Consider the following 12,387-nt stretch of genomic DNA (forward strand, 5'->3'; position numbering starts at 1 on the left):
AAGATTTGACTATGAAGTAATTCGTGCACATGGCATTGGTAAGGCGCTCTTTCAGGTGGATCAAGCCCTTGGCCACAGATTCCTGGTGAGTGTCCTCAAGTACGATCACTGGTTTTTATTTAATAATTTCCCCTAAAGGTTGGTTCTGCAGGTGTAAATTATCTGAATGCTTCACATGTCAAAAAGCCCAGTTGTTCCAGAAATCTATGGATTATGCCTGCTGCCATTCTGTGATTCATTTTTATTATTAAACAGCAGTCCTCTCTCCTCTCCGCCAGTTGCACCCACATGATCACCCAGTGGGAGGACGCACAAGCCTACAGATTCTTGCTCTCCTATTCACTGGGTTTGAATAGCAAAAACCTTCTCATACGTCCAGAGCAGCAGGGTCCCTATAACTAGGAGAGTTAGGACAATGCACTTCATGAGTGGGGTAGGCAGAATAATGACCACACCCTAATCCCCAGAGCCTCTGAACGTGCTCTGCTATGTAGCAAGGGGGAATTATGGTTGTCGATGAAATTAAGGTTGCTAATCCGCTGACCTTGCCATGAGGAAATTATCCTGGATTATCTGGGTGGGCCCAGTATAATTAAAAGGGTCCCTAGAAGCAAAAGAGGAAGGCAGAAGAGTGAGAGTCGAGAAGGAGATGTGATGAAAAGAGCAGAGGTCAGAGGGTTGCAGCAAGGGAGAGACTCAGCTGGTCACCGCTGGCTTTGAAGGTGGAATAGACCGTGAGCCAGGGAATGCAGGCAGCCTTTAGAATCTGGAAAAAGCAAGGAAACTGAGTCTCCCTTGGAGCCTCCAGAAGGAACACAGCCCTGCCAGCACCTTGATCTTCTGCCAGTGAGACCTACTTCAGACTTCTGACCTCCAGAACCATAAGAGAATAAATTTGTATTGTTTTCAGCCACTGAGTTTGTGGTCATGTGTTACAGCAGCAGTAGGAAACTAATATGAGATTATTCGAAGTGACTAAAAAAAATTTTGGGAATTAAGACAGGGAAATGTTAAACGGTGAAACATGTGAGAAGTTTTGGAGCTGATGAATATGTATTGATGGGCAGTGAAGGGAGAGAGGGGGATGGGAGGGAGGACGCAATTCTTTCAGAAATGCAGCCAAGTCTTATTTATTTGGAGCGAATGTGAAGCAAACTGCAAAGTACTCTTAATTTTGAATTGTTCTTTAAAGAAAAAAAAAAAGTAACCCCACTCCTAAGCATATATCTGGAAAAGATGAAAATTCTAATTCAAAAAGGTAACATGAACCCGTGTTCATAGCAGCACTATTTACAATAGTCAAGACATAGAAGCAACCTAAGTGTCCGTCGACAGATGAATAGATAAAGAAGATATGGTGTAGATATATGCAATAGAATATTACTCAGCCATAAAAAAGTATAAAATAATGCCATTTGTGGCAGCATGGATGCAACTAGAAATGATCATGCTAAGTGAAGTCAAACAGAGAAAAACAAATATCATGTGATATTGCTTTTATGTGGAATCTAAAAAAATGATACTAATGAACTTATTTACAAAACAGAAACAGACTCACAGACATAGAAAACAAACGTATGGTTACCAAAGGGGAAAGAGAGGGAAAGGATAAATTAGGAGTTTGGGATTAACAGATGCACACTACTATCTATAAAATAGATAATCAACAAGGACTTACTGTGTAGCACAGGGAACTATATTCGGTATCTTGTAATATATATTGGAAAAGAATCTGAAAAAGAATGTGTGCATATATATATCTGTATCAGTTTACTGTAGACCTAAAACTAACACAGCATTGTCAATCAACTATAATTTAAAAAAAAAACATAAAAAATAGAATTGCCTTATTTTTTTAAAAACCTGCTGTATTTAAAAAAAAAGGAATTGCCTTATTTTTAAATATATTAAGCAGCGGGAGGAACAAATGGGGGATGGGGTGGGGGGAGAAGGGACAGTCACAGGGATTCCGATCTGTTCGAGTGCCACCTCCCAGCCACTCTGCCTACAGCCTTTTGGGCACGTTATCCAACATCTCTGAGTCAGTTTGCTCTGGTGTAAAATGTGGAAAAACCTACGTTGCCTACAATTTTAATGAGACTATATATACGGAGGCCAAAATTGCTATAAGATGTAACCTGTCCTTATTTACAAATGTCCAAAGGGATAACGACCTGATTAAACAACAGTTGTTGTAAATACTTTTTGATTTAAAACAGTTTATTCCCTCTATTTAACACGTCTTTCCCCTTTTTCTTTTCTGATTTACTCCATTACTACACTGAAATGCCACCCTGGCCTATACTGGAATTGTCATGAATTCCAAGAGAAGGGTCGCGGAGAAGGGGGACTTTAGTGTGGAGGCCCGTGAGTGTGGGCCGGACCCACTCCCAGTCCCCCATCTCCTAGCCTGGGTCTCACGCAGAGGCACGGCTCTGTAGGTTTCTGTAATGCTTATCAGCATCTCAACGCAAGAAGAAGGAGCCGAGGATGGAGAAATAAGCCTCCTTTGGACAGGAGGTTTCAGAGAGGAGAAGGCTCTACACGAAAAAAGGGACAAGGGTGGCAGAGAAATCACAGCCCGAGTCTGGGCCCCAGTTCTCCTCCCATCCAAGCTCTGTTTTAAGGATTCAATGCGATGACGGATGTGGAAGCTCTTGGACGGTCATAAGCCCGAGGCAGACATACGCAGTTTTGAATGGTTGTCCTAGTCACTCCAGGCTGCTGTGACACATACCATCGACTGGGGGGCTTATGAGCAATACAAATTTATTTCTCACAGTTCTGGAGGCTGACCGTCTGAGATCCGGGTATCAGCATGGGCATGTTTTTGTGAGGACGCTCTCCTGGGTTGCAGACTGCTGGCTTCTCATCGTATCCTCACATGGGAGAAGGACTGAGAGAGAGCTCTCCAGGTCCTTTTAGAAGGGGAATAATCCTATTCACAAGGACTGCACCCTCATGACCTAATACTCCCAAAGGCCCCACCTCCTAATACTATCACATGGGGCTTAGGATTTCAACATATGAATTGGGGTAGGACACACACATTCAGTCTTTTTTTGGTTGCATCTTTCCTGTTAAAATTTCTCTATAATAATGATGTTACCCCAGTTGGATTTCTGCCTCACTTATAAGACCCTGAACTACCTAACTCTCCCCTGACTTGTTCGTATTGTTTTCCAAACCGTCTCCCCAGTCCGGTTAGGTTTCTTCCATCCTCCCTCCTTCCGGCTGGTTCCACTTAACAGCATCCAGGATACACTAGTCTTTGCAGCAATTCCTGGACAAGGCTGCCTCCTTCCAGCTCGCCTCTAGTTTTCATTATGAGAGTCGTCTCCCTCCAATCATCCGTCCATCCAGGTCTCACCTTCCAAGTGTCCCCACCGCACCCAGCACAATGAGGACCACACCAAAGGTTGTGAGTACTTGACTGATTAAAAGGAGGAAATGTAGTGATGATATCCAGAGAGAGGATAACATTTATCTTGTCACTTGTGACAATCAACTGGCAATAGTAACCTTATTGGAAACTAAAAAAAAAGGGTTTCTGGAGTTAATTCTTGTGTTCTTTTTCTTTTTAGTTTGTTTTGCATTAAAACCAGCAGTTTAAATTAATCCGCGTTTTTGCTTTTTCGTAGGTTGCTCGTACTTATTCTCTTTTCTGTACAACATGCGTACGGGGTAAGTCCATTAATGAGCTCTGATTGCATGTTGAAAATTCACTGTATTGAATGAATCATTTTTATTATACTTTTTTAACCATTTTTAAAAATGCAAGTATAGTTAATTTACAATATTGTGTTAGTTTCAGGTGTACAGCAAAGTGATTCTGTTTATCTATCTATCTATCTATATCTTGATTCTTTTCCATTATAGGTTATTACAAGATATTTAATATAGTTCCCTGTGCTATGCAGTAGGTCCCTGTTGGTTATCTGTTTTATATATAGTAGTGTGTATATGTTAATCCCAAACTCCTAATTTATCCCTCCCCTCCTTTCCCCTTTTATAACCATAAGTTTGTTTTCTGTGTCTGTGAGTCTATTTCTGTTTTGTAAATAAATTCATTTGTATCATTTTTTTAGATTCCACATATAAGCGATATCATATATTTGTCCTTCTCTGGCTTATTTCACTTAGTATGATAATTTCTAGGTCCATCCATATTGCTGCAAATGGCATGATTTCATTCTTTTTTATGGCTAATATACCATTTGTTATATATATATATATATATATTTACCACATCTTCTTTATCCATTCATCTGTTAATAGACATTTAAGTTGCTTCCATGTCTTGGCTATTGTAAATAGTGCTGCTATGAACATTAGGGTGCATGTATTTTTTCAAATTAGAGTTTTCTCTGGATAAATACCCAGAAGTGGGATTTCAGGATCACATGGTAACTCTATTTTCAGATTTTTAAGGAACCTCCATACTGTTCCTCATAGTGCCTGAACCAATTTATATTCCCACCAGCAGTGTAGGAGGGTTCCCTTTTCTCCACACCTTCTCCAGCATTTATTATTTGTAGACTTTTTTTTTTTTTTTTTGCGGTACACGGGCCTCTCACTGCTGTGGCCCCTCCCGTTGTGGAGCACAGGCTCTGGACGCGCAGGCTCAGCGTCCATGGCTCACGGGCCCAGCCACTCCGCGGCATGTGGGATCTTCCCGGACCGGGGTATGAACCCGTGTCCCCTGCATCGGCAGGCGGACTCTCAACCACTGCGCCACCCGGGAAGCCCTATTTGTAGACTTTTTGATGATGGACATTCTGACTGGTGTGAGGTGATACCTCATTGTAGTTTTGATTTGCATTTCTCTGATGCTTAGCAGTATTGAGCATCTTTTCATGTGCCTCTTGGCCATCTGTATGTCTTCTTTGGAGAAATGTCTATTTAGGTCTTTTACCCGTTTTTTATTTGGTTGTTTGGCTTTTTTTTATATTAAGCTGTATGAGCTGTTTGTGTATTTTGGAAATTAATCCCTTATCAGTAGCATCATTTGCAAATATTTTCTCCCAGTCCATAAGTTGTCTTTCCATTTTGTTTATGGTTTCTTTTGCTTTGACAAAGATTTTAAGTTTAATTAGGTCTCATTTGTTTATTTTTGTTTTTATTTCCATTACCCTAGGAGACAGATCCAAAAAAATTTTGCTGCAATTTATGTCAAAGGGTGTTTTGCCTATGTTTTCCTCTGGGAGTTTTATAGTATCCTATCTTACATTTAGGTCATTAATCCATTTTTTTAACATCTTTATTAGAGTATAATTGCTTTACAGTGGTGTGTTAGTTTCTGCTTTACAACAAAATGAATCAGTTATATATATACATACGTTCCCATATCTCTTCCCTCTTGCGTCGCCCTCCCTCCCACCCTCCCTATCCCACCCCTCCAGGTGATCACAAAGCACCGAGCTGATCTCCCTGTGCTATGCGGCTGCTTCCCACTAGCTATCTACCTTACGTTTGGTAGTGTATACATGTCCATGCCTCTCTCTCGCTTTGTCACAGCTTACCCTTCCCCCTCCCCATATCCTCAAGTCCACTCTCTAGTAGGTCTGTGTCTTTATTCCCGTCTTACCCCTAGGTTCTTCATGACTTTTTTTTTTCTTAGATTCCATATATATGTGTTAGCATATGGTATTTGTCTCTCTCTTTCTGACTTACTTCACTCTGTAAGACAGACTCTAGGTCTATCCACCTCATTACAAATAGCTCAGTTTCGTTTCTTTCTATGGCTGAGTAATATTCCATTGTATATATGTACCACATCTTCTTTATCCATTCATCTGATGATGGACACTTAGGTTGTTTCCATCTCCAGGCTATTGTAAATAGAGCTGCAATGAGCATTTTGGTACATGACTCTTTTTGAATTATGGTTTTCTCAGGGTATATGCCCATTAGTGGGATTGCTGGGTCATATGGTAGTTCTATTTGTAGTTTTTAAAGGAACCTCCATACTGTTCTCCACAGTGGCTGTATCAATATACATTCCCACCAACACATTAATCCATTTTGAGTTTATCTTTGTATATGATGTTAGAGAATGTTCTAATTTCATTCTTTTACATGTAGCTATCCAGTTTACCCAGCACCACTTATCAAAGAAACTGTCTCTTCTCTGCTGTATATTCTTGCCTCTTTTGTTGTAGAGTAATTGACCATAGTACATGGTTTTATTTCTGGGCTTTCTATCCTGTTCCATTGATGTTTATGTCTGTTTTTTGTGCCAGTACCATACTGTTTTGATTACTGTAGCTTTGTAGTATAACCTTAATTCAGGGAGCGTGTTTCCTCCAGCTCCGTTCTTCTCAAGATTGTTTCGGCTATTTGGGGTCTTCTGTGTTTCCATACAAATTAAACATTTTTTTGTTCTAGTTCTGTGAAAAATGCAATTGGTAAATCGATAGCGATTGCATTGAATCTGTAGATTTCCTTGGGTAGTATAGCTATTTTGACAACATTGATTCTTTCAATCCAAATACATAGTATATCTTTCCATCTGTTTGTGTCATCTTTGATTTCTTTCATCAGTGACTTATAGTTTTCAGAGTACAGGTCTTTTGCCTCCTTACGTAGGTTTATTCATAGGTATTTTTTTTCTTTTTGATGTTATGGTAAATGGGGTTGTTTCCTTAATTTCTCTTTCTGATATTTCATTGTTAGTGTATAGGAATGCAAGAGATTTCTGTACGTTAATTTTGTATCCTACAACTTTACCAGATTCATTGACGAGCTCTAGTAGTTTTCTGGCAGCATCTTTAGGATTTACTATGTATAGTATCATGTCATCTCTGCAAACAGTGACAGTTTTACTCCTTTTCCAACTTGGATTCCTTTCATTTCTTTTTCTTCTCTGATTGCCAGGACTTTCAGAACTATGTTGAGTTAAGTGGTGAGAGTGGACATCCTTGTCTTGTTCCTGATCTTAGAGGAAATACTTTCAGGTTTTCACCATTGAGTATGATGTTAGCTGTGGGTTTGTCATATGTGACCTTTATTATGTTGAGGTATGTTCCCTCTATGCCCACTTTCTATAGAGTTTTTTTTAATCATAAATGGATGTTGAATTTTATCAAAGGCTTTTTCTGCCTCTATTGAGATGATCATATGGTTTTTATTCTTCAGTTTGTAAATGTGGTATATCACATTGATTGATTTTCAGATATTGAAAAATCCTTGCATCCCTGGGATAAATCCCACTTGATCATGGTGTATGATCCTTTTAATGTATTGTTGGAGTTGGTTTGCTGGTATTTTGTTGAGGATTTTTGCCTCTGTGTTCATCAGTGATATTGTCCTATAATTTTCTTGTTTTGTGATATCTTTGTCTGGTTTTGGTATCAGGGTGATGGTGACCTTATAGAATGAGTTCAGAAGTGTTCCTTCCTGTACAAGTTTTTGGAATAGTTTCAGAAAGTTAAGTGTCAGCTCGTCTCTAAATGTTTGGTAGAATTGGCCTGTGAAGCCATCTGGTCCTGGACTTTTGTTTGTTGGGAGTTTTTAAATCACACATGCAATTTCAGTACTTGTAATTAGTCTGTTCATATTTTCTATTTCTTCCTGGTTCAGTCTTGGCAGATTATACCTTTCTAAGAATTTGTTCATTTCTTATAGATTGTCCATTTTATTGGCATATAGTTGCTTGTAGTAGTCTCTTATGATCCTTTGTATTTCTGCAGTGTCAGTTGTAACTTCTCCTTTTTCATTTCTGATTTATTGATTTGATCCCTCTCCTTTTTTTCTTGATGAGTCTGGCTAAAGGTTTATCAATTTTGTTTACCTTTACAGAGAGTGAGCTTTTAGTTTCATTGATCTTTTCTCTTGTGTTCTAGTCTCTATTTCATTTATTTCTGCTCTGATCTTTATGATTTATTTCCTTCCTTTATGATGAAAACCTTTGGGTTTTGTTCATTCTTCTTTCTTTATTATACTTTTAAACAATTCACTCTCTGGGATTATTCTCTCATCTGTAAAAATGAAGTGTTGGATTAGATGAACTCTAAGGTTTCTTTTATATTCTACAGTTAAGACTGATTACCAAATTGCATAGGTATTAGAGATTTTTTTTTGTTTTATAATATAACCCTTTCTTCAAAACTTTTTTCAGAGTGGGCAGGAAGCAGCCGGGCCATTACAAGATTAAATCAAGAAGTATAAGATTAAATTTGAACGTTTTAATTCTGGAGAAGGATAAGCCTAGAACATTCCGTAATAAGTCCTCTTTCTTCTGCCTCCTCTCTAGAGAATCTAAGTTATTAAACCCAACTTCAGACATTTCTAGGAAATCCTACTAGAGGCAGCCTTTAGTCAGGTTCATCTTGAGAAAGCCAGACTGGTTTAAGTCACGCTAGTGAACACACGTCTGTCTATCCGTCCACTAGCTTGGATCCACCCGATCCAACTTCGGTGATTTCAAGTTATCATAGGTCTTTGCAGAGTGAATCAAAATAGAAAGTTGCCATGCATTCTCCTTTCCCTTTTAGTCAGGAGCAAAAGCACATGCATTGAAGAATAGGGCGCCCTAGGTTTTTGGCTTTGCCACTGATTCATCTCTTAACCTATTCAAGACTCAGTTTTCTCCTGTGGGAAGTGGGCATGATAAAATTTGCCCAACTTAGTTCTCAGGCATTTCAGAGAATCACCTCAAATAATGAACAGAAACATACTGAAATATTTGTGTGTGAATTATTTTTTCTCTTATCTGACTTTTCTAAGTTTCTTTTATATTACATTCTTTTTTTTCTATTACAAAAGTCTACAGAGCACTAAATTTTACTTCCTTTGTTACTTATGTCTCATATAAGTGCATATAACTCCTGAACCAAAGATTATTCTATCCTGGACCTTCCTGCCAAATTCTGGTATGCGAAGATTCTAGAGATTTCACACAGAGAGTGGCTCTACTGTAGGTGGGTTTTAAAGGGAGAGAAATAAATTGATGCAATCTCTATTAAAGGCAATTTGGCATTATCTATCAGGATTTTAAATGCACATGCCTGTTGACATAGCAATTTCCCTTTTTGGAATTTATCATACATATTTATTCTGACTTCTGCATAAAGGTGTATGCACAAGAATATTAGTTTAAAGGTAGTGTTTGATAGCAAAAAAGGGAGATAATGAAATGACCATCAATAAGGACTGATTAAATAGTACTTTGTTTGGTGGATAGTCATATGTTTTAATTCAGAATGATTAAGTGAGAAAAGCAAGGTACAAAGAAATATACCATTTGGGTAAAAATAAGACAAGGACAAAAATCACCAAAAGTGTGTGTGTGTGTGTGTGTGTGTGTGTGTGTGTGTGATCATTGTGTAAATATGCTCATAAATGCCCAGACACAGGTTTGAAGAGAGCGATTACCTTTAGGGGAGGGAACCGGGGGCCAGAGTTGGAAGATAAAATATCTTTTTTCCATTACACTATGTTGTACTGTTTGAATTATCATGTGCATATGTTATTTGTTTTGCCAAGAAAACCCAATAAAAGTAAAAAATGCAAGACTGATTACTAACCTGGAAGTTAGTAAAATATTTTCTTTAACTTTCTATGCAACAAATATTTGTTTAAAAATATCTGAGATAAAATAGATAGTGACTTTTCTTTTCTTTGAAGAAGAATGACACTGGTTTTTGAGAATGCCACTGTATTCCCAGTGAATGTGGTTTATATTTTGGGTGTTGACTTGTCTGAGATATTGTCTTGATCTCTTTTTAATGGGATTATACAATCTGTTTCTGAGGTGCAGTTTCTTCCTCTATAAATGCCCCCCCTTTAAAGTGATGTTTTTGGGGATATGTCTGATGTAGAAGAACTTTGTAGGGACTGAAATCACCTCGCTTTTTTCTTTTATTGGTCCAAGTCAAAGCTTTACATGTGTTCCTTTATTAGAATTCTGCTAATCTACTTTAAACTGATTCTTGTCTGAAATTTAATTTTGCTACAAACATCTCAATGATGCTTGGCACAATTAAGTTAAAAAAAAACAAACTTGCCTTTATTTTCAAGCCATCTAATCAACCGACCTTCTTTTTTCTCTGGTTATTTTGATATTTCACTGAACACATAGTAATGAATCCCAACCTTAAATGAACCCAAGTGTTCAGCCTAGTTATTTTAAGTGCTTTCATGCTGTCCTGACCTGGCCCTGAGCGTTTAAAAAATTGTTTTTACCTAATCAGGGTTTTGAACTTATTGTTTCTGCATTTATAGATAACAGGGTTCCTCAAAATTCGAGAGGCATATGTTTCTGAAACTTCAAATACATTTTTTTAAACTTAAATTATCTACTTGCTTGGCTCTTGTCAAGGTTCGAATTTTTATATACTTTTAATGACCCATAAGCATTATGTTTATAAAGATGTCCTTTTTATTAGTGCTTAAGTTAAAGATTTTTTATTGTGTCTGCACATAGTTTTCAAGAAAAAAGAGGTCTTAATGGTATGATTGAAAAGAAAAATGAATGCTGCTCAGACTCCTTTCCCTCCCATCACATATACATTCGTATGTATACATTTGTGTATTTCATGTGTACATATGTATATTCATGTATATTTATGCACATAAGTATGTTTGTATAGTTATGTATATATATCTTCTATCAGAACTGTACATATTGGTTCAGTTCCTTTATGTTTCCCCGTTATATGTTGGTCTAAAGGCTAAAGTCTACAGTGTCGTTAGTTTTAAGAGATCTATCGGTTATAGAAGCGTGTGGTCCTGTCCACACCTACGACTCCTGGCACCGAGAGCTGCTTTACCACATCCTCCCTCTCAACGTGCACCCCTGTCTGTGAACAAATGCTCAGTGCATTTTCACTGCAGGTGCATGATGCTGGCTGTCGTTGAGGATCTACTTATGGAAACAGTTCCTCTGGGACTACTGTATTGAAGTGACTGATGACTCACCATATACATAGAATTTGTGAGAAAAAGGGGCTGATTCTTCCCATGGGGCGTGCGTGCATGTGTGTGTGTGTGTGTTAAAGTTAAGACGAGATGCGACTGTGGGGTCATTCTCTAAAGAGAGTTGAAGAAAAGCTAGCTAAAAGTGGGGAAAGTGCTCAAGTTATTCAAGTCCAAGAGCTTTCTGGTTGAGACACACATTAGAGGGAGCCATCTTGGAGCAAATTGTAGGAAGACTAATTTTAATCCGAGTCCGAGGCTATGACTGCAGTTCTGACCCAGGAGGGCCTCCCTGTGGGACACATACCCTAGCTGATCTTGGAGATAAAGTAAGAGGGTCTTATTGAAAAAAAGCCAAGCTTATAATTTAAACTTGACACCACTGTGGTGTCTAGTTGTGTACACAACTACATAGTTAACATTCTAAGATTGTTCACAACTTGGTAAACGAAATCTTACCGAGAGAGAGATTGCAGAAGATTCTGATTAAAGCAGCGTAGCTTCAGGAGTTTTTTTTTTTAATCCTGGCTCACATAAACTTTTATCCTGCTCACATAACCATCAACTCTTTTATTATCAAGCCACAATGTAAGTTTTTTGCCTTTTTATATATCAATATTAGTCGTTTCACAGTTTCAGAGGTAAAATTATACTGTGACATTCTCATGAGTTAGATAAACCAACAGTGCTTGTTATAAGGTATTTACCATGTACCCATCGAGGTGATGAATACTGGTAAACTAAAGCAGATTCTTCACTTTCTAGGGTGGAAAGAAGTTTATTGGTCCCTGCGGGGGAAGAGATTGCTCTCTTTGCCAGTGCTTTCCTGAAAAGGGGTCTCGGGTAAGTGATGTAAAAATCAGCATGGGAAATGGGAGCGGGAAACGGGAAATTACTAATCAAAGGGCATAAAGCTTCAGTTACGCAAGATGAGTAAGTTCTAGAACTCTTCCGTCCAACGTTCTACCCACTCTCAGCAATAATGTTGTGTTCACTTAAAATTTTGTAGAATCACCTTGTACAGAAAGGATCCTGGTGCGAATGGTCCATGCCGGGTCGCCATTATTGATATTCATGTTGTATATCAACATTTTAAAGGCTCTGTCTGAGAAATTCTGCAGTGAGTTAAAAAAAAAAAAAAAACCTACTTAACTTTGTTTAAAGTAGTGTTTCCAGACATTTGACCACATGACTCTTTTTTGGACAGCACCTATTAAAATCCCGTGGAATAGTGTTCTGTAATCAAAGTGAGAGCTGCATTTATCATGTGCTTCTTATGTGCCAGGCACTGTCCTATGTGCTCAAAATGCTTTAGCTCACTGATCCCACACAACAACTCTCTTCCCATCTTATGGTACCATCTTTGCAGTGTCGAAGACTTCAGCACAGAGCAATTAAGTCCACCCAGGATGGTGCTCTTGATGACTACACCCGATTCTCTGCCCTGAGATGCACAGTAACCCTGACAGT

The 12,387-nt window shown here is 38.3% G+C and overlaps 1 protein-coding gene across 1 annotated transcript in view; it reads left to right on the forward strand.

The window, feature by feature from the left end:
* COL4A4 (collagen type IV alpha 4 chain) overlaps positions 1-12,387 on the forward strand; it is a 121,036-nt gene continuing 108,649 nt past the window's right edge. Inside the window, exons 1-3 of the mRNA XM_030831177.2 lie at positions 1-85; positions 3,642-3,684; positions 11,683-11,760. Of these exons, the coding sequence (XP_030687037.2) occupies positions 30-85; positions 3,642-3,684; positions 11,683-11,760 (177 nt within the window). The 5' untranslated portion in view covers positions 1-29. The remainder of the gene's footprint in view (positions 86-3,641; positions 3,685-11,682; positions 11,761-12,387) is intronic.

This window comes from Globicephala melas, chromosome 7 (assembly GCF_963455315.2).
Source record: "Globicephala melas chromosome 7, mGloMel1.2, whole genome shotgun sequence".
Lineage (NCBI taxonomy): Eukaryota > Metazoa > Chordata > Mammalia > Artiodactyla > Delphinidae > Globicephala > Globicephala melas.